We start from the raw sequence: 23898 nt of genomic DNA, 5'->3' as shown, positions 1-23898 counted from the left end.
TTAACTCTTCATCAAATACTAAAACAGGGTGCATCCTAGATCAATAAGAAAGGCTGCATTTCAGGACAAAAGAAATCCTGTTCCAGTAAATGCTAGCTGGAGTTTTTAAGTATGCCAACAATTATTATAAAAATGCAAGAAAACACAGATATGTTAAGCAATCCTAAAATCTTCTTAAACCACACATTGTGCTTTTCTACAGAGAATTTTAAGATGAAAAATAGACCTTGAGGGTCTTTGACAAGCCTCAGGCAATATAAAGGAAAAAGGTCAAACACACTGCTAAAAAGGACTGTTATCTTCAGAACAACAACTTATCAGCCAGCTTGCAGCCCTGCTTATTTACAGTTATTGGTCCCAGAGGAAGTGCACTTCAACACAGGTCACGATTACTTTGTAATGAGTTTGCCAGAAATGGTAAAGGAAACTAATTTGTAACAATGTGCTATTCCTTGCACATGAACTTTTGCAGACACCATTTTTTTTTGTCCAGCAATGAATAACTAACTTCAGCTTCCCTAACAAGCAATGAAAACAGGAGTGTACTCAAAAATCCAACTTGCAGGCATGAATGTGTTGAAATATCAGTAATTATCTCTCTCAGCTGTCCATTACACTATTCATGATTATGATCAATTCCCCTGTGGTTGCTATACAGAATACAGATTTCAGGGGATGAATTTGCACACGCAAATTAACACCATTTGGACAAAAATAGGTTGCACCTGTCAAAGCTTAGTAACAAAAGGTCAGATGCCCTCTTTTGCACCTAGAACATTTGGCTATTGTGTGCCTTGCTTGCAGGAATATAATTCTGGTTTGACTAAATAGAGAAAAGTGAGCACCATGGTGAACAGAAGAAAAAAGAATTAAACCTTAACTGAAAGCTCACAGTTAATCCATTCTTTAAAATACACGTGAATAGAAGTAGCCAAGGCAATTTTGAGTAGTTTTTCAAAAGAAATATATAAAGTACTCCTCTGTTTTTGTCAATACATTGCAAAGCCTCAAAATACTATTTTTCATCTGAACAATAAAAATCTGGACAAGATGGCAATAGAAAATCATTAATACACTTGCAGCTGCATTTCAATCTATACAAAACCCTTAAATAAAAACAACCTGGGAACAAATGTGCAGAATTGCATAATACATACATCATTTACAGAGCTCGGAGTCTGAAATTGTGCTCAAGATAGCCAAGCAGAATTAATCTATGTTTTCAAATAAACTTTTTAAAAAAGCATTGAACTTTAATATTCATTCTAGAATGGGCCATCAGCTGAATGCTACTGAAAAGATAACAAAACTGAGGTGATAAAATGAAGCAATTATATAGATTATATTCTAAGTGAAAGCGGAAACTTCTCAAAAAAAGTCTTTTAAAAAAATTTCCCAGAGAACCATGTGACACATTTCATTTTTTTACTCATGAAAAAAGATAAATACAGTGATGGGAAGCAGTCAAATCCATTTTTTCAGACAACAAAATTATAAAAAGGAATACAACTTTTTAAAAAAATCATATTCACTATATACACCACTATTCAGAAAGCATCTGTACCAAAAAAAAAAAGCTATTCTTGGTGTACGTAAGTAGATGGCGTTGTCCCCTATGGGGGATGCAGATACTGTCACCATTATCACCATGCTCTCTTGAGATGCATAGAGTATATTTGGAGCTTTCTGTTGCTCTTAAGTCACAAAACATTCTTATGAACCAAGTACAGCCAAGTCTGTAATGGAGACAAAATCTTGAAAGTCAACATCTAAAAGCTCCTATCCCACTTTGTTTCCCCCTCTGGGGTCCTACAAAGTGTTGTTTTCCTAGTAAAAGCCTAACTGCTTCACCACCAACACTCCTACAAAAGGGAGGGGAAACATTAGTAAGTATTCACAGAACATGCAGCTAAGTTGCTGAAAAAAGGGACCAGTTGTTCCAAATGCTGCAATTGTGTGATAAAACAGACTGTTTTCTTGGAAATTGCTTGAAGATTTTCACTATAGGCACTATATTTGTTATATAAATAAATGAATAAAATTGTGGCACCCAGCCAGAAGGTATAGGGAGCAACTATGATTTGGGTATTCTGTCAAGTTAAAGTTTATCTGTTTTCACAGGCCTTTGGAGAAAATGGCTGAAGGCCCTTGGTTTTTATCTTACACTCCTATTGTTCTTACTGTTTGATGAGAATTATAAATGAGGTACTTTTAAAAAAGAATGTGGCTCCCTGACTTTTATAGGAATGGGGTAGCCCATTCTCTATGCCAGCTCTCCAAACCATCAACTACCTCCTGGAGCCCTGTTCCCACTGCCCATGATCCTTACAGATGGAAATTAAACATGTGAAAGGATGGATCCACAGAATTGTGGCCGCAGCAACCAAGGAAAGCAAAGCAGCTGCCAGTTCATTTGTCTTTTTGGTCCCTGATTTAGCTCTACTACTCATTCACCCCAACCATCAAAGCAGGGGTAGGACTACCCCCTCATCCCTGACATTCAACATGTCTCCCACCATTCCTGCTTTCCCATTTTATGCCCTTGGGGAAGGGGACAGGGAAGGGGACAGGGAAGGGAAGGGGAAAGGTCAAGCAGTCAAAGATGGAGCTAGGGGCACAGGGTGGGTTGGAAGCAGAGGAAGAGGCCGTTCAGGTGAGGGGCAGGGCGGTCAAATCTCAACTGTATCCAGCCCCACTGTTGTCAGGGACTGGCAGGGTTCTAAAGAGTGTGTGGTGGAGGCAGGGGACCAGGGGAGTGACCCAGGAGAGGAGACCAGTGATTTATGAGGTGTCACACAACCCACAAGACAAGAGCCTGGGGAAGGAGAGAGAATCAGGGCAGTCTGAGGCAGAAGAAGGCACATAGAATGTGGCAGAGGAAGAAGGGATGGTTCAGGCGAGGGTCAGTAGATTTTCGCTCACCCCACTGTCTCCTAGAAACAGGAAGGACTGGAAAAGGGAAGAGCATGGATGACTTCAATGCAGGATAAGTCTCAGGTTGTGGGCACGCAACCTGTCAGAGAAGGGTATATAAGCCAGAGGAGGGGAGGTGGTGCCACACTGTTGCTGCAACTGCTTCATAGGGCCCAGACCTGTGGACAGCTGCATTCAGGCTAGAAGCGTGTGAGTGTGTATATCCAGAGCACCATGGAAGCTGCAGTGTTCCTCTTGCTAATGAAGAGTTAACTATCAGACGAGTGTCTTCCTTATCTGGAATGGATCATGACAGTTGTTTCTTAGAACCAGGAGGGGCTTGAAGAGGGAAGCACAGCAATGATTTCTGTGCAGAAGTCTCAGGCTGCATGTGTGCACTCCATCAGACAAGGGTACAGAAGCCTGGGGCAGGGGGGCAGGGTCCCACTGTTGCTTCAACTGCTCTAGCAGGCACAAACCTGGAAAACAGCTACATAGACATTAAAATTGTGTACGCATGTGGTAGACCTTAGAAGCTGCTGTATAGGTGTGCATGTTTTTGTCAAGAAAGAATTAACTATCTGCCATTTGCCTTCCTTGGCTGGGTGTGCACAGGACATGGGGGCACCCATTAACCATCTGACAAGCTTCCTCTGAAGAAAGCAGAAGGACACCAGTCAATGTGAAAGATGACATGTGCATGAGGCTGTATTTTTGCAGTGCTGAAAAGGAAGATGTGACATGACTCTATGAATATAACGAACAAAGAAGAGAAAGGAACTGTGGGCAAAGCCAAGGCTTTGTGCATGTTTAGCAGAGTGGGTCATGATATTAATTGATACACAGAGTATAAAGAGAAGGGAGGCTTGGGAGAAAAGATAAGAATTTCATTGTTGAACATAGTGAACTTGACAAAGTGATGAAATATCTAAGGAAAATTATCCAATAGGCAGCTAGAGACACAGAACTGGATTAGACTAAAGTTCTGGGCGTACCAAGTATCAGGTGGTACAGAGAGCCATGGGATTTGATGAGGTGACCTAGGGGTGAAGTGTCATAGCACAGACTAAATAACAGACGCATAAGGGACCCTTCTTGTTATCTGCACCCTAGTCTCTGTTCCAGGAGTTTATAATGGAATATTTTCTTGCTGGTTTTGCTAAATTTGTTTGGATGCTTGATATATTGCATTGTAGTTTAAAATATCATATGGCATTGGAATAGTCACATTTGGCTGGTTTCTTTACATAATAGATCATATTTACAATTTATTTCCTTAGTTGTATCCCCTTTGGTCTTCTTATGTGATATTTTTCATTATTTCTAAATGCTTATCACATTAGTGAGATCCTCTTGCCCTCCATCCCACCCATATACTTTTAAAATACTGACATTTTGAAAGATATTTTGGTCCTCCCTTATGATTAGACTATTTTCAAGTGACTAGCTTTTTTCTGTTATTTCCTTTTACCAAATACAGAAGCAGTTTCTTTTATTTCAATGTATTTCAGGGTTTGTGGCAAATTAAACATTAATCTTTCTCTGTAAATGTCAAGTGATATTTAAATGTTTTCCTGGCAGATAAATTATTATTAATATTAATGCAATAAAATTGCAGTTTTTGTCCTTTCTTTGATATTTACAAAAATACTAAGAATGTCAAAACAGTTCCATAGGAAAAAAAATCATTGGTCTACCATCCAGTCCACATTAGCATGAAAGGTTAAAAAACAGAAAGGAAAAGAAAGAAAGAAATGCCAGTCTTAGAAAACTGTGTTCATATCATGAAAGGAGAAAAGTGAAATTCTGTCTCGCTTCCACATTGAATGTATCACTTTCACAGCAAAATTGCCTTAGTAAAGTTCACTTTAATTTAAACCTTCTTTTTTGTAATTCAGTGACTGCTTTAAAATAATGAAAGACACATTGTCATTCTCATAATTAGTTGCTGTTGTACTAAATGAGAAAAAAAATCTGATCTACAATCTATACAAGCAAGGTCATATATCAAAACAGAAGTAGCTTCATAGATCTGCAAACAGTCCAAAAATACACAAGGCTTAGAAGCGAAGCCTAGTAGTCATAATCAATTTTTTTAAAATTATGTAACCTCCATCTTCCTTTCCAATCTCTATGACCGGCTAGATTTATCTCATATTCTATAGCCCTATAAATACAATTTGCTGTTTAGAGGCAAAAGCAACTTCAGCACCAAGGACAACACAGTAAGGCAAAAGGCTATGAAAGTAGTACTATGAACTTTAGCAAAGCAAAGTCAAAATTAATTTACATTTTATTTTTATTTAATTGCACTGACCATGGAACAAAGCATATAATAGCAATAAGTCATAAAATACATGTAAAGCTCACATTAATACTTATAAAACATCCCATAGCTGTATTTAGTTGGAAGCAGAACCCATTGGGAGAAGTTTAATGTAGTGCAATGGCAATTGATCTGTCAGTGCAAGCATTTCAGCTTGCAAGATGGGATGATCCCCATCAGAAATATCCAAGGATGCAAGTAGACCCAGTCCACCCACAAGAATGTCTGTGTCTCCTTGCCTAGCCCATCACTTGAGCCGAGAACCACTGGAGGTTTTTAAGCAGAGGTTGGATCTGCTTACAAACCTCCAAGGAAGGAGAGTCCACAACCTTCTGAGGGAGTCTGTTCCACTATCCAACAGCTCTTACTGTCAGAAAGTTCTTCCTGATTTTTAGTGGGAATCTCCTTTCCTGTAACTTGAATCCACTGGTTCGAGTCCTATCCTCCAGAGCAGGAGAAAACAAGCTTGCTTCATCTTCCATGTGGCAGCCATTAAGATATTTGAAGATGGCTATCATATCTTCTGTCAGTCTCCTCTTTTCCAGTCTAAACATACCCAGCTCCTTCAATTGGTTTCCATACCCTTGATCATCTTGGTTGCTGTCCTCTGCACATGTTCCAGTCAGTCAATATCCTTCTTAAACTGTGGTGCTCAGAACTGGACACAGTATTCCAAGTGTGGTCTGACCAAGGCAGAATAGAGCAGGACTATTACTTCCCTTAGGGACGTGGGTGGCACTGTGGGTTAAACCACAGAGCCTAGGGCTTGCCGATCAGGTGGTCGGTGGCTCGAATCCCCGCGCCGGGGTGAGCTCCCATTGCTTAGTCCCGGCTCCTGCCAACCTAGCAGTTCGAAAGCACATCAAAGTGCAAGTAGATAAAATGGTACCGCTCCAGCGGGAAGGTAAACGGCATTTCCATGCACTGCTCTGGTTCGCCAGAAGCAGCTTAGTTATGCTGGCCACATGACCTGTACGCCGGCTCCCTCGGCCAATAAAGCGAGATGAGCGCCGCAACCACAGAATCGTCCGTGACTGGACGTAATGGTCAGGGGTCCCTTTACCTTTTATTACTTCCCTCGATCTGGACACTATACTTTTATTGATGCAGTCTAGAATATCATTAGCTTTTTTCCTGCTGCATCACACTGTTGACTTATGTTAAACTTGTGATCTGATAAGACCCATAGATCCTTTTCACATGTGCTACTAGTAAGCTTAGGTGCCCCCCATCTTATATTTGTGCAGCTGATTCCTCCTGCCTTAGTACAGAACCCTACATTTCTCCCTATTGAAATTCATTTTGTTAGTTTGGGCCCAGTTCTCCAATCTGTTAAGGTCATATTGAATCCTGAATCTGTCTTCTGCAGCATTGGATACTCTTCCCAGTTTGGTGTCATCTGCAAATTTGATGAGCATCTCCTCAATTTCTTTGTCCAAATCATTTATAAAGGCATTGAACAACAGGCCCAGGACAGAACCTTGCAGCACTCAACTTGTAACTTTTTTACAGGATGATTAGGAAACATTAATGAGTACTCTTTGAGTTCAGTCAGTGAACCAGCTACTAACAGTTACCTTGTCCAGCCCACATTTTACCAGCTTCCTTGCAAGAATATCATGGGGGACCTCCAGTCTGCAGGGACCTCACCTGTTCTCCAGGAATTCTCCAGGATTATAGACAGAGGCTCTGAGATTACATCTGCAAGCCCCTTTAGTATCCTTCAGTCCAAGAGAAGAGGAGCCAGTTCAGGCACCTCTTGGACCCAAATATTGACTCTGTGGGATTTATTCTACTGCTGCTCCCAAAGAATCTGCACCTCGTCACCATTTTCAAATGATGGTAGAGACTGAAGTCAAGAGCTTCACTAGCTGGTTTCCTATCCCTGCCACCTGTGATTGAACTACTTGACAATTTATTATCTAATGGTGATAACATTACTTGCCAGTCTCCCACAAGCTACTTATGCAGATTTTAAAATCTTTTGCCATGTTCCTATCACTTGACAGGTCATTAGTCAATTTGAACCCCTTCTGGCCTTAGCACTACAGTGGTACCTCGGGTTACATACGCTTCAGGTTACATACGCTTCAGGTTACACACTCCGCTAACCCAGAAATACTGCTTCAGGTTAAGAATTTTGCTTCAGGATAAGAACAGAAATCAGGCTCTCTTGTGTTGCCACCCTCCGAACCTCTTGGGGAGGGGGAACATTGAGAAGGGCCTCAAACTTGTGTGCAGGGTACAGGTCGTTTTGTATGGAGAGAGGTGGTCCTTAATGTATTGAAGTCCTGAGCCATGTAAGACTTTATAGGTCAACATGAGCACTTTGAATTGGGCCCAGAAACTACCAGTAATTGGCAGCCAGTGCAGTTGGGCCAGCATACAGAGCTATGAGGGCATATTGCTACATGGCACACCCCCACCCCACCCCCATTTAATTATTTAACTTTAAGAAAATTATGCATAAAGTGCTTGAGTTTGGGTGATTTCAGAATTAGGAAAAGAGCAGGTAGTAATGTTGAGAGCTGCCATATATTTCTTTGCACAGACAGCTGACTTGATAGCAACTGGTAGAGTCTTGAATTAGTTATCCTCTTCCTACCTTGATGGAGTTCCTTGCTGATGTCAGCAGCAGTTTTGGCTGTCTTGACCATGGATTTATATCATATGAGGTTTATATCATTCTGAGAACTGTAGATTTATGTTATGAGGTTACCTGAGCTGACCAACCTCATGTAGGGAACTGGCGTAGCAGCTAGTAATATAATCAACAGAGAACACAAGCTCTTACAAAGAAAATGAAACACAATATATCCCGTACATTAGTATTTGAAGGAAAAACATTGTTATCATCAGCTGATCCCAAACATAAAACAGGAAAAGAGGGGATAGCATGGTAGGATAAGATAAAAGCACCCACATTTGCTCAAAGAAAAAATGCAAACAATTCTGAGCACACAGGAATTATATCTGAAAATACTGAAAGACTGGCAAGATTATGTAAGGATAGCAAAGGGAAAAACAACAGAGTGCCTATATTTTAACAACAACAACAACATGGAGACAGGGGATTACATTTAACTTGACTTCTATCTTCAGGAAATTATTACACATTTCCAAAAAAAGTTCAAGGAAGCAGCCTGTCAAGGGAAAAGGTGGGGCACAACAACAACAACAGTGGTAAAATAATCTGTTCATATTTACTGCAAAGCCTGCCCCAAAGTCTTGTGATGCCTAATAATATAATAAAACAAATATAAAATCCAATTAAAAATGATAAATAAACAGTCTTTTAACAGCTACAATGTTAGCTTCAAAATCTTGCTAAACAGAAATCCTAAATACCAACTTTCAATTTAGAACACTTTCAAAACTTGCCTAGGGTAGAACTTTGTAGAATTCTATCACTGTGCAGCAGCTTCTGGGGCCTACTTATCATACCCTCCAACATTTCTCCGATAAAAATAGGGACATCCCGCTCCATAATGATAATTTTTATTTATACCCCACATATCTTACTGGGTTGCCCCAGTCACTCTGGGCAGCTTCCCACATATATAATAACATAATAAAACATTAAACATTTTTTTAAAAAAACTTCCCTATACAAGATTGCCTTCAGACAGCTTGGGAGTTAAATCACTCCATACCCTCCAATATTTCTCTGGTGAAAATAGGAACGTCCTAAGGAAAAGCGGGACGTTTTGGGATCAAATCAGAAACCAGAATGTCTTCTCTAAATCAGGGATGTCCCAGGAATATAGGGACACTTGGAGCCAGATGGGCAGGGTATAAATTATTATTATTATTATTATTATTAACTGCAAAGTGCCTATATGTTTGTTTAGTCGTGTCATCCGTAAATACATATTAATGATTTAAACACTCACATGTAGAAATGTCAGCGGATTTCAGTCCAGTTCACAATTTGCTGAAGTGCACTTTCATCTGTCCAATTGAACCAGACCTCAGGAAAAAACCTAGATTTGTGGTTTATTCTACAGAGCTATCAAGAAAGCTAGTTTGACTACACGTAGCACTTATACAGTGAACTAAATACTGCTATCTTGCTTTAACAAAGTAAATACCATACAGCTTCAAAGTATGGTACCTCCACAACATTAAGTAAAAATGCATTTTTAAATGGTGCAGAAAATTACCGCACTTCCTATATACTTGCAAACACAAAGCCACACACACAAACACACATCGCCCCCACTCCCAAGACCCCTTTTGTGCATTGAATCATACAGGAATCGATGTGTGGTCACTTCCTGTACTATTTTTAATTGTCAAGTTGCAAGAAAACCCCAGACTCATATTGTGAATCTGAGCACTGAAACACCTTTATACTAAAAAGCTGTAAGAATAAGTACCTGTGATGGGAAATGGGAAATGGATTGTACACTTCAAACATATTTGCTGAGAAGTTACAGAGAAACAGCAAAGAGGCTTAGCAGCTGCTGATAAAAAAATAACAAGACTCAGTTACTAATGCGAAGAATGGCTTTGCTTGAGTCCCATGAATGGCAGATCCTCCAAGTGTCCCTATTTTCTAGGGACAATCCCGGATTTCTGGAAGCTATCCTGGTTTCTGATTTGATCCCAGAATGTCATGCTTTTCTTTAGGATGTCCCTATTTTCAGTGGAGAAATATTGGTGGGTATGGTAGGACATCCCTTTTTCATCAGAGAAATGTTGGAGGGTATGGAGATAAGGAACTATAGAACTTTTAGAAGATACCTGAAGGCAGGCCTGTACAGGGAACTTTTTAAAAAAATGTTTAATGTTTTATTATGTTTTTATATGTGTTGAAAGCCACCCAGAGTGGCTAGAGCAACCCCGTCAGAAGGGCAGGGTATAAATATTGTCGTCATCATTATTGAATAGGATGTCCCTATTTTCATCGGAGAAATGTTGGAGAGTATGGAATGACACTTGCACTGAAGAAGAGAAAAAGAATGTTCTTGATGGTGCAATAGCAGATGAAACCACAACAATGAAATAGACATGACACAAATTACCTTGTGGTTTATGAACAAGTGTGATAATAATGTTTAATTTGGACACAAAATACCTTCAACATGAGCAAGCTTCCAACTGTACTTCCAGGGAGCAGGAATGGTGGATTGACTACCAAGTAAATACATTCACACTAAAAACAATTCTTTAAAATACACAGTGTTTGTGATGCCAAAAGTCCAATTACACCAGACACCACAGAAAACAAATAATTCTTCCTAGGTGCAATTCAGACTATTAATCTGTTGCAAAATGCTACCATATAAAAAAAACCTCTTTATATATTGTAGTAATTTACCTCCACTTTGTGTCATTATAGTTGATCCCAAAGTTCCCACTAGCTTTAGCAAGACCATGCAGCTATAATAGATGGTGTGCACCCAGTTTGTTTTTAAGAAATACAAACCCTAAATCAAAATTAGCATGGTAAAGGCTAAACCTAGAATGCAATTAGACCACTGAACAGAATCAATAAAGGCAAACGTGAAGAGTTATGTGCCTAATCAGAGGAATTTTATGTGCTTAACCAGTGGAATATTATGCTTCAAAGGTAACATTTTGTATTCAAATGAATTTTGAGCTTATCAGGAAAGATGTTAATAAATTATTTCCCTCTGAGTCTCATTACAGAGCATGTTCATCTTGAAATAGAGTAAAATTGCTGATTTTGCAGCAACAAATCTTCCTAAATAGGTTCTCTAACCAATATAATTTAAAGAAATAGAAAATATGGACCATTGTTTATTTCATGAAACCTGCCCAAAATGTATCTGTAGACTGCAGACAACTAAGTCATGCTCTGGGTCCCAATTACTCACTTTTGACTTTTGAACATCTCTTAAAAACTTTTTATGTTGATAGGTCTAAGTGGCTATTTAAAATTTACTTAAGTAGCTAGTCATTTTAATGATTCTTATATACAGCCTTTTAATGGTTTTGTATGCTTTTCTATTATTCATTATTTGAAGAATTCCTATTGCACTTTTCAGGTAGTCATCACAAAATGGTTTACATAAAATTATTACACCAGCATCATTTTAAAAAAAGAATCACCCACAATAGAATAATAATAATAATAATTATTATTATTATTATTATTATTATTATTATTATTACTACCACTACTACTTATTCCCTGCCCATCTTTCTGGGTTGCCCCAACACTCTGAACGGTTTCCAACATAATATAAAAACACAGTGAAACATCAAACATTTAAAATTTCCTGATAAAAGGCTGCCTTCATATGTCTTCAGAAAGTTGTGTAGTTTTTTTAAATCTGTTTGACAACTGATGGGACAGCGTTCAACAGGGCGGGCGCCACTACCAAGAAGGCCCTCTGCCTGGTTCCCTGTAACTCCAATTCCCACAGTGAGGGAACCACCAGAAGGTCCTTAGAGCTAGATTTCAATGTGCAGACTTAACAATGGGAGTGAAGCTCTCCTTCAGGCACAGCAGCCAACTCCTAGGGGACAAGGTCCCTTCAGCCCTCGCAATAATATATTTGAGGGGGCCACCCCCACCCCCCAGTTCATGGGCACTGCCATTTGAATGATGCGCATGTGCCACATCATGTGATCGATTATGTGGGACGGGTATTACCTGCTGGGGCTTTAAAGGTCAGCATGAACACTGAACTGTGCTCTGAAACGTATTGGGAGTCAATGCAGATCTTTTAGGACCCGTGTTTTATGGTCCTGGAGGCCACTCCCAGTCACCAGTCTGGCAGTCGCATTCTGTATTAGTTGTAGTTTCTGAGTCACCTTCAAAGAAAGCCCCACAGAGTGCATTGCAATAGACCAAGCGGAACATAACCATAGCATGCATAATTCTTGCATGTTAAGAAAAAGCTGTCACATTGCTTCTTCTCCCCTGCTCTCATGGAAAGATAGCCCTTCATATGCCCCTGTGGGGACGGTTAGGGGGAGGGAAAGGTCTATTGCTTTTATTATAAAAAAATATAAATGAGTAAATAAATTCAGTGCTCTGGTCTGATTGTGGTGATACAAATAGCAATTTCAGGAGAAGAGAAAATGGTTTAACATATCAAAAAGGTTATAAAGTATTCATTTTTTTCAAAAAGCAGTTCCTGAACAAATGTTTTCATTATCTAGGAATTTTAAAATAAAAGCATTATTCTTCCCCCTTTTTATTCCTACACAAGTGTTGCCAGAATATGTCTCATAAAATACTTATGAGCAGTGATTTTAATAGCATATTATCATCTTTCAGGTAGTTACTAAAATTAAATGAAGACTGAGTCACAACCAATCTTTACATTTCCTTCCCCATTTCCAGTTTTTTAATTAGCTTCCACCGTATCTATTATGCTATACATAGGCACAAATATATTGCACAGTCCAAATGAACATGAACAATTCAAAATAAACATTGCTATATTTATTGGAATATTCACCATCAATATACACACAAACCACTTAAGAGTTTAACTATAAGTAGAATATAAATTGTCCAAATAAAATAACAATAACTGCACATGCACATTTATTTCTGTGATTGTATGTGTTTTCAAGTGAAGTGTGTTATGGATTTCTTGATGCAAAATGTGTGTTTCTTCATGGTGCTTACATGAGCCCCAGTTTTCACTTAGAGAATTACTTACGACCCCCAAAGGCCATATAACCCAACCCCCTAAAATGCAGGAATCAAAGATAAAGATCCCTGGCAAATGACCATACAAACTCTGTTTGAAACCTCCAACGCAGGAGTGTCCACCACCTTCTGAGGTAGCCCATTCCACTCTTGAACAGCTCTTACTGTCAGAAAGTTTTTCCTAATGTTTAGTTGGAATCTCTTTTAAATTTCATTGGTCTCAAATTTTATTGAACCAGGCTATGACAAATATCTAGTTTAGATCTATATCCTCCACATCCTATCCTGCTGTTTGACTGTGGAATGGACACCCTCAGAAGATGGTAGAATCTCCTTCATTGAAGGTTTTTAAGCAGGTGGTCGGATGTCCATCTGCCATGGATACTTTAGTTAAGATTGCTTCCAACTCTACAATTCTATGATTCTATGATACACACAAAGTGAGATTATATAACAACAGTGTAAGTTCTATCTTACACTGAAATAATAAAACATCAGGCATCTGGAAACAGGATGAGATGCTACAAAAAAGTAGTTATAAAACAATTTCCTTGAGTAGCAGTTGCAATATTTGTGAACCATCATAACAATTTCTTCAACATACTACTATAAGGATATCTATCAAAGGCATTGATGTAACATTTTAAGCTAAAAATGATTATCGTTAGGACACACTCAGTCAAAATGATGTGACGCTACCCACAATAAGCTTCTTTTTCATGTGTGTATGTGTGAATATCTCCCTGGAAAAGGCCCTGATGTTGGGAAAGATGGAGGGCACAAGGAGAAGGGGACGACAGAGGACGAGATGGTTGGACAGTGTTCTCAAAGCTACCAGCATGAGTTTGACTAAACTGCGGGAGGCAGTAGAAGACAGAAGTGCCTGGTGTGCTCTGGTCCATGGGGTCACGAAGAGTCGGACACGACTAAACGACTAAACAACGTGTGAGAATATATACATAGAAAAGTCTATGCAGTTATTCAGACCTAAATAACCAATTTTGTCCAAAACTATTTTTCGAGTGTTGCCCACTAAGATATGGATGGTAGTGCCTGCATGAAAATTTCAAACAACATATGATGTTTATACAGTATTTCTGAGTGCTCAGGATAATTTATATAAACACTCCTCAAACAGCTGCAATAATTCTGCATATGCTGGGTGGGAAGGCTGTGCTTGAGATTGTCTAGTGAGTTCAAAGCTATGAACAAGAGACACCCCACAATTCTAGAATCCACAGTTCTAATACTGACTAAAAATTGCATGCAAACACATGTAACAGAATGCTACTTCTCAAAAAGGATAGGAACCAAATGATATCTAGAGCAAGTACAAAAAGGGGAGTGGATAACATTTTTGTTGCCCACAATGGGTGAGGAAAGGGTGCACTTTGAACATTTACTTGCTGTTGTTGGTCCCTCAGATTCTTTGCTTCTATTATAATTGCTTTCAAAACAAAAATATAGCTAGTTAACTTTGTCATGTGTACTGCCCAACAAAAAATATTCTAGAGATTATACCAGCATCTAGCTGTATTAACTAGTTTAAATGTGCAACATTGTTTATCACTTTACTATTATATAGATAAAATGGATAAATACAAGTTAGAAGATGATTGAAGGTTACTTACCATTTTAAAGTTAACAAGCTGGAAAAAAATGAACCTTTACAAAGGCCAACTATTTTCAACATCATTATGGAGTATTTTGAAAGCACTTTGTTCTGAGCAGAAGTATCAAAACTAAAACTTATGACCTAACCAATACTTATTTATGACCCCCAATCCATTATGTTCAAATAGGGCAAAGAGACAACATTCCACTTTAAAAACTGCAAGAGTTTTCTGGAAGAAATAAACTAAATGTCAGAAAAATAATTTCATGAAACCTCTACCTCACAAGTAAAACACTAATAAGTGTTCAGAGTTGCAAAACATTTTAGTCATATATCTCTCAAAGATGTCAACTGAAGTCAAAATGGAAAACACCTTGCAAAATAACACCTAGAGAGCTGAAGAACAGTCAACTACACTACTCCCTGTGGACATAGAAATCTGTCCTATACTATACTTGTCATTCTAGACCACTAATGAGTACTGCAACTGGAAAGAGAGTTCACCTCTGATTTTTTTAAACCAACAATATAATGGATTGAACCTAGGACTTTCTGTTTACAAAACACGAACAATGTTCCTTGTCCTGTGAATATTTATATAGAAAAGACTGGATAAAACCATTCTGGACAAAACCAATTTTATCTTGTTCCTGCCAACATCTAGGACTAAGGATTGACCCATCCTTTTCTGTGGGTCTTTAAAAAGATTTACTCTGCTGCTACAACCTGCTGGGTGACATGGCATCTCACTTTCTTCCTGTTAGTAAAGAATTATGAAAGAATTATTTTGAGGTTATTGTATTATTTGTGATTATGAAACTGTTTTAAATTGTATATACATGGACATATGAAGGATAGCAATGCATTGCTGATGTATTTATTCTCTTGAAGTTTTGTCATGGCCTAAGAGTAACAGATAGAGAAAAGTATATAGAAATGAAATGATGATGACAGTGGCCAGAATAATTCATCAGTGTTCCATATCTCTAGATTATGTTCACCGTAGTACAAGTCTGTCTATGCATGTTGAAGCAACATTCAACACATGATGTATACATTGGCAACATCCAAAACATAGACTAATTGAAATCAATTCACAAAGTATGACATTCTTGGTTATCACTGTTTATAAACGTTTTGTGGTGTAAGCTGGCAAGTTCATAGATGTCTGCAACATCTTATTGTTTTATAAATAACATTCTACTTACCACTCTCAAAGCAGGCATCAAATATGAGATGTCCCTTTTTTGGTTGTCCAAAATACCCTGGTGGAACAGCGGTGCATTTGTTTAAGTTTCCTGTGATAATTTCATCTATTCCTATGTCACTACCTGTTGGAATAAAAATAAGTTAATTAGATATTATTGTAAACTTGATACCAAAATAGAACACAGAGATTATCCTCCTTTGCAATTTTAATAGTTTGTACAGGTGATGAAACATAATACTCACTCATATGCTATGATGTTTTCCAAGTATATTCTATAATAGTATCTGATAAACAGCATTTCCCAGTAGCAATGAGATTTCAGGAGCTAATGATCTGGCAATGGCAATTACCTTGCCTCAACACCCCCCAATAACAGGTGGTCCAGAAACAAGGCCTTATTAGATACTGTATTTTGCATAGGACCCCATCAGCATGTGTGAGGCTAATTATTATTTAGAATAGACCCACAGTTGCACTGCAGAGCATGAAGTTCAGAGCTTTCCCTAAAGAGACAGTCACATCATATATTATAAACATTTTCCACAGCAAGACACTGTGGTAACCTGATCACCATCTCCCAGATCAGATGGCCAGCAAATTCAACCAGTGAATTGTGCACTAGATAAGGTGGTACACAAACATTAAAACAGAGCTCCTACAATGGGCTTTAAAATTAACAGCTGCCATGCACAGTAGCTTCAATGGACTGCTGATGGTGGCTAGTGTACTGTAATAAGGGAATAGATCCAAGCATTTGTGCACCACTATGCTGGAATCCTATGAATTTTGTTCTAACCAAATGCACTGATAATGGAATAATACACATAGGGTTCATCCATATCACTGCATAAAATTGCTAGAATTCAAATCATGGTCAAATAAGTAAGGCCATGGGAGACCTCTTTTTCCATCTGCTGGTCAGCCATCCTATGGCTGCAGCATGCAGCCCTCTGCTTACTTACATTAACTACTATTTTCTTCTCCCTTTGTAATCAAGAACTCACATTCTCAAATGATTCAGTGTCCTAACTGGGAATGTTGATTTCAGAAAAGCATATATTGGGTTAATTTGACACACTGCTTTTATCGTGTAAATATATAGTTACATTTATATTCAATTATGTGGGAAAATCAACTGTTAATTTAAAATGAACACATATGCTTTTGGTTAGAAATTAGAGGATTACCTAATTCATTTCTCTAATGTTTCACAAATGCTCCTTGTGCACATGTGCATAGGTAAAACACTATACAACTAGAATCTTGGTTTAATCATATACACAATCACACAATATTTTATCAATACATGTGTGCACAGCAGTAATAAAACATGAAGGAACTGAAAGCTGCAGCAAACAGTGCATGCATAGCAGGTGCTTGTAAGAAAATAAAAAAATAGAAACAAACAAAACAGAGCAGGATTTCTAATGCATTGGCTCCACTTTGCTAGCACAACTAACTCCAAATGAAGACAATTCTGAAAGCATCCCTAAACCCAGGCAAATTATCTGGGAGCTCATATCTATGGAAAGCACAGCATTTCCTTTAAGAAAACTGTGGTGATTTTCCTACTTGCTTGCTCTCAAATACCAAACCTGATGCAAAGATGCCAACATCAATTGCTCTACCAAAAATTATTTTTCAACATCAGTAAAAGCAAGAGTGTAGCACAATTACTTTCAATACTTCTGAGACTGATTACTTTTATATCCTCTTCAAATTAGAATTTGGAAAGACTTTGATATCTGTTAGTTTTTGTTTAACCAAGTTAGTTAAATATAATGCATGGTTTCTTTGCAACAAACCTAGCACCTCTTTAATGAGAAATTGGTCATTTGTGTTTTATTTTATCTAGTTCATACTTATTATAACATCACTGCACTTTTCTGTAAAAGAAAGATCCAAACTACAGTAGTCTAATCTGACAAAGAATGTAACATTTCCTTCTACAGAGAGTGTACAGCAAAGTAGACTTTAATAGGACTAAATCAGAAAGAACTGCTATTGCTAAACTATTACTCTTGCCAAAGTCTGCAATCGCCAGTCTTTTCCTTAATCTTTGGAAAAGAAAAGTGGTTTAAAATAGCAAAAAGACAGGGCAAATTATCCTAAAATGTACTTTACTGAAAACACTGAGAAGTGCTTAAGTCTGCATGGTATTCAGGAACAGAGCTTGAAACACTGTGTTCTTTAACAATCTGAACGAAACTGTTTCAAGGGCCAGTTGTTGTAGGGTTCCTCTGAGTAAGTTAACCCTTCATATTTTTTACAGGGTCTGACCCAACACTATTCCTCCAGATTGTGCCTCAGAGGTTAAGACCTAGCACCAATCCTGTGTAGACTACCTATCCTTGTAAAGTAAAGTGGAAAGAAAAGGCTATTGGAGAGATGGTTGAAGAGGTTATTTTTTCTGGGCAGGACTTATGAACCATCCCACATCTAATTCAAGGGTGGGAGATCTTTTTTCTGTAAAGGACTATACAGTGGTACCTCGGGTTACAGACGCTTCAGGTTGCAGACTCTGCTAACCCAGAAATAGTACCTCGGGTTAAGAACTTTGCTTCAGGATGAGAACAGAAATTGTGCTCTGGTGGCGCGGCAGCAGTGGGTGGCCCCATTAGCTAAAGTGGTACCTCAGGTTAAGAACAGTTTCAGGTTAAAAACGGACCTCCAGAACGAATTAAGTTCTTAACCCGAGGTACCACTGTATTCCCTTTGGATAATCTGTAAGGGCCTGCTTTCCAGCAGCAAGAAGGTCCACTTCCCTTTTCCATAGTCATATTTTCAAGAGAAGGGTTTCAAGGGAAGGAGGAATTTAGTATTTGCCCTAAGCTAATTTAAGATGTTGTTTAGGATCAGCAAATGATAACAATACAAGCAGAAGTAAATCCCAGAGGTCAATTTAACTTACTCGCATGTACAATGAATATGATCTCAACCTTAATATGTTAAAAGTAGGTACAAAGCATTATCCAGTTTAGATTCCTTTATAACATTACTTCCAGCAGGCTAACTGCATTAGTGTAGCCACAACAACAATTTTGTTAGTTCACATTAAAGACTAAATTTTATGGCATATGCTTTTGTGGATCAGAGCCCACTTTATCAGATGCATGTAATGCTGTTCTCAGTTGGCAGGTAAATATACAAAGGGGTGTGTGTGTGTGTGTTCGTGGGTGGGTGTATTGCTATGAGTTTGTGGGTGCCAGATGATGGGCATAACCAAGGGAGTGCAGCGGGGCAGCTTCCCTCTCCCCCGAGCCACAAAAATTATTGAAAAGCATTGAAAGTACTCAGTTAACTGAGGTTCTATGCCCCCCCAACAGCAGAAGCCAGCCTCCCAACCCAAGCGTGCCCCTTGTAATGTCACCGCTTTGGTGGTATCTTTACCTGTGATTTAAAAAAAAAATAAATCCTAACAAAAATCCTATGCCTATGTGCCAGACCCCTCTAATCCCTGGAACCCCGCAAGTGTTAAAAGATAATGAAGTTAGGCTAGCTTCCTGAACCCCTGAATCCAGCAAGTGTTAAAATACAAGCCAGGTTAGCTTCCTCATGAGGTGACTGCCTGGGGGATGGGTCAACAAGGGAAACAAAGGAAAGGAGCTCCATGAGAGACAGCAAATGGGTGGGGCTGCTCCCCCAGACTGAAGTTAGTGAGAAGGACAAAAGGCAGAGTATAGAGATGAGTTTGCAGCGATGTGGGCCAGAAGCAAAGCAGCAAGCACAGAGAGCGAGCCATGCTGTGACTAAGGAAGAAATAAGACCCATTTGGGGTGTTAATGCTGTGAACACCTCCATCACAGGCTTAAGGTGTAATAAACCATGTCTCATAAAGACCCATGGTCTCTGCTGTGCCTCATTTCCAAAAGGAAACACAAACCCTGGGTAAGGGCCGAGAACCCCTGGAATCTTGCACCACTCAGCAATTGGGGTGGCGTGCAACACCACATACCAGTACATAAAAGAAAACTGAATTCAGTAGCTTTATCTAGAAGTTGGAGAAAATGTTCCTCTGAGAATAAAATAGAATCTTCAGGTAGTATAAAATCCTTTTCCTCCAGTTTAGAATCCCACTGTTGAATAGCCAAATTCAATAATTTATATTATATCACTTGAATATGGTGGTATAAGTTTTGTTACTTTTTTCTACACCCATGTGGACAGAACCTACCAACTAAAGATACCATTTGATGCAGCTGATGAAGTGTACTTCAACCCATAAAAGTTTATGCCTTAATAAATTTGTTAGTCCTTAATGTGCCACAAGACTCTTTGCTGTTGTTTTTATACAACAAAACAATCTAGCCAGCAGAATTTACCACTTCAAAGGAACAATGAAACGTTAAGATAAGGGAGGGTAAATGTGTGGCTTGAAAAGTTCCAACAGGTTTGGAAAGCATCTCAAGAGGACAGATGTCAGTTACTTTGAAATCCACATTTCCTATGGTTGTTACTACCCCTATTGCAACTACAAAATCAGTTGGTTTTAAAAGTTACTTACTTGGTGAAAATTAGATCCCCAGACTGTTACTGGCCTCACAAGAGGCCTTTTTTGTTTTGAGTAAGAGAGGGATAAATAAGAATGTCAGTCCCTATAGGCAACAATCCAGACTTTGTCCCTTCTTCTCACCAGTCTATAATCCCTGCACACTGTGCTGTTTACACTACTAGTTTCCAAAATCCTAGTTCTGGCTATCATTTTATTGTTATTTATTTCCTTATATGCTTTCTATGTGGTATTTCAAAGAAATTTACACTATAATAAAGCATATTTACATATATAAAAATATTTTAAACAGATACATATATAAAAATAGTTAAAAACAATTGTGTGTGTGTGTCTGTCTGTCTATCTATCTATCTTAAAATAAAAACAGCATATACTTAAAATCAATTTCCAATACAGATACCAGCTAGTATTGTGTTTCTGTGTGATGCATGGACACTATAAAATACATGGACACAAAATCTAAGGAAGGTAACAAGGTACAATTTCACATAAGGAGACATGGTGTCCAGGAGACTACCAGTAGTAGACATTGAGAGTAGTAATACACAAAGAAGGTGACTCCCCTAACAACGTATCAAACCAAGAAGATCTTCTTTAGATCTTCCTGAAATGATGGAGAACCTATGGCTCCCCAATGTTGTTGGATTACAACTCCCACCACCCTTGACCATTAGATATGCTGGCTGGTGCTGATGAGAGTTGATGTGCAACCACATCTAGAGTCATAGATTCACTATTCTTGCTATAAAGGCTGCAGCAGAGACGGAGAGGAGAGAAAGCACACCACCATCATCTCTGCTGACAAGCCAGCTCCTATTTCTATCAATTGTCATCTAGCAGCAGACATTTCACCATGATGCAAAAGAAATAAAAAGGTTCACTCCATTAGCTCTGCTCTGAAGTTTCCCACTCCTCACATTATCTCCATTTCAAGTGGTCTTTACAAAACCTTCTGCCTGACTTTTGCTTTTTTCCTCCTCCCTTCCAAACACATTTGTGTCATGTCATTAGGATGATAAGCCTGAGTGCAGGGACTGTCATATTACTGATCTTTGTAAGTCTATCTGGAAACCTTTTTTGGCTGAAGAGCAGGTTAAAAATGCTTCAGATAAATAAATAAAAGTCTTGATTCCACAAGCAAAATGTCAATCCTCTTCCATATGATAAAAGAAAGTGAGCTGCTACCAAAAACTTAGGCTTCAAGCAGTACTCCCACAAGTCTCTTTTAAAAGACAGCATCATGAAACTCATCCCTGCATAACTGAGGTGGAGTGTGACCGCACTGCAGGTAGACTGTTCTCCGCTTTAATTTTTTTTTAAATCTAAAGAAACTGCAGATAACTAAACTTCTACCCCCTCTTCAAGTTAATGAAATTCTAAGACATTCCTCCAGATGTGAAGGAGAATAGTCCTGTTATATAGCAACTACAAAAAGTGCCAAAGCGTCATGTTAACACTGCTAGGCTTAATGGGCACTGTAGGGCAATGTTTACCTCAGTAGAATGAGAAGGAAATTATTTAAAAGCACATAATAGCAATGAATGGGGAAACTGCACTACAATAATGGCCTAGACACAGTCAAAGAGGTCCCAGTGACACTCATACAACTGCATTCTATATACAGCTTTCACAATTTACATGGTATTGGGGAAAAACCTCTATAATTCCCGCACACAAAACACAATATTCTGTTGCAAGGAAAATGCAATACCCCCACAAAAGAAGTGTTATCTTGATAAAATAGATTAGATCCTCTTGGAATATGGGACTCTCTCTACATTTACTGCACATGTCAATATAATTTTTTTAAGGGCCCAACTCTTCCCCCTTGCTTCAGATATTTTTTTACAAAAAATGAAAATCCATTTTATGTACAGTGAGGTAAGATCTGAACAAAGCTCTTTAGGGTGCAGTCCTGCAGACATTAACCTTTGAACAAAGTAGGACTTATTTCTAAATAGACATGTCAAGGATTGCCAGTTTGACATTCTAATACAGTATACATCTAGAAATGTAAACTGTACTAAATTAGTGAAATACGTGGGGCCTTTGAGAAAAACTAGAATTCAGAAGGGTCAAAATGCATTTTATTCATCGCAGCATAGGTATGATTAGGAGGCACTGCTCCCAAAGCGTGAAGATGGTGCAAAATAGATCTGATGCTAAATATGAGATTTACAAAGTTGTGTGAACAGCTCTCCTCCCTCTCATGCTTTTACTAATTTTCACACCTCTCTGCATATTTATATGCAGCACCCAACAGAGCAAGATGTCTTTCTCTCATTCAAAATGCCCTAGTCTGACACTATAAAAGTTTGCAACTTCACACCCTACTTGATAGCAAGCAACTTAATCCCCATCAGTAGGATTTTCATAAATTTATACATCAGTATAAGAGCCCCAAGAGCCATGCACCCTTTCAGAGGGCAAACCTTAACCTCTCAGTACCTCCTTCCTCTTACATACTTTAACTGTCAGCATGATCCCTTTTAAAAACGACTGCAATCTGATGCACATCTGGAAGGAGCAAGTCCTTCAGCAACGCTTTCCTCTGGGGTTAAACATATCAAACTCCTCCAGACTGGGCTGCGATTTCTGAAGGACGGAGCAACCCTAAACATGTTTGCTCAGCTCCCCTGTACGTCTGCACAGGATTGCAATCCCAGCGGATCCTCGAATTGCTTTTCTGGCTGTTTTCCGGCCCTCGTCGACTCCCCACCACCATTACCTCATACCTTGTCAAATGTGCCCTAAACCTCCCTGTGCCCTAAACCTCCGTTCTCCTCAGCTGGGTGTTTGTGCCTAGGCTAGTGGGGGCCTCCTTTTCTGCCTCACCAAAGTGGGGGTCTGACCCCTCAGATATCCCCTTTATGAGCAGGCTTCCTCCCGACCTCCGCATTCCAGCAGGGCGACGCTTCCCTTGCCTTCTGGGCAGGGCTGCCTCACACAGCTCCTCCTGTCCCCCAAGGTCGTCCCCCGCCAAAGCCTCAGCGGGGCCCCAAATTCCCTCGGTGGTTCCCTCCGCCAAGGCCGCACCTCCCTGCCGCCTAAACGGGGGCTGTTTCCACCGCCCGTGGCTCGCTTCCATAGACTCCAGCCAGCTCTTACCACCTTCGCCTCCCTCGCCTCCCTCCCCTCAACCCCACGCCGCCCGGGACTGCCGCTAGAATAATAACTGACCCGTTTCTGCCGTCTTGCTCCTCTCCGCCATGTTTGTTTTCATCCCTTCATTCCCTCCCCCTCCCTCCGCGAGACGCTGTCCGGACGTCACCATGGCAACGCACGTCACAGCCAAGGGAGTCCCCCTTTTCTTTTGCTCCTCCTGGAAAGCTGAGCGGCGCGAGGGAGGGGAAAGGGGTTAGCAAGAGCCCAGAGAGGGGACGGCGACCAGTTCCAGTTCCTCTCTGAGGAAGGCTCATGTCCAAAGGCACGCTGGCACGGGAGGCACAGTGGAGGTTTTGCTTCCAAGTAAACATGCCACAGGATCGAGCCGCATGGTTAAATATCTGTGCCTAAGCTTTGCCAGGCTTACTCGGACGTTAAGCCCTACTGAGTTCAACAGGAATTTCGCACGCATCACCCGAACTGCACGATAACCCTTTCCGAATACACCCTGTGCTTGGGGTTTAAGGGACGAAACTCCAGTCATAGGCGCCAACTCTGTAGGGCTGAGGAATCCGGATTT

General features: G+C 39.5%; 1 protein-coding gene across 4 annotated transcripts in view; it reads right to left on the bottom strand.

Annotated features, from left to right (window-relative positions):
- BEND5 (BEN domain containing 5) overlaps positions 1–23516 on the bottom strand; it is a 694656-nt gene extending 671140 nt beyond the window's left edge. For 2 of the 4 annotated variants that reach the window (XM_053392494.1, XM_053392492.1), the window contains exons 1-2: positions 23394–23516; positions 15699–15821 (exon numbers count right to left, since the gene is read on the bottom strand). In XM_053392494.1, the coding sequence (XP_053248469.1) occupies positions 15699–15821; positions 23394–23487 (217 nt within the window). In that variant the 5' untranslated portion in view covers positions 23488–23516. Of the gene's footprint in view, positions 1–15698; positions 15822–23048; positions 23157–23393 lie in introns of those variants that run through there. The other 2 variants (XM_053392493.1, XM_053392491.1) reach the window with 2 other exon arrangements.
- Positions 23517–23898: the final 382 nt, after the last annotated feature.

This window comes from Podarcis raffonei, chromosome 6 (genome assembly GCF_027172205.1).
Source record: "Podarcis raffonei isolate rPodRaf1 chromosome 6, rPodRaf1.pri, whole genome shotgun sequence".
NCBI classification, from domain to species: Eukaryota; Metazoa; Chordata; class Lepidosauria; order Squamata; family Lacertidae; genus Podarcis; species Podarcis raffonei.
This window is presented reverse-complemented; position numbering and strand designations above follow the sequence as displayed.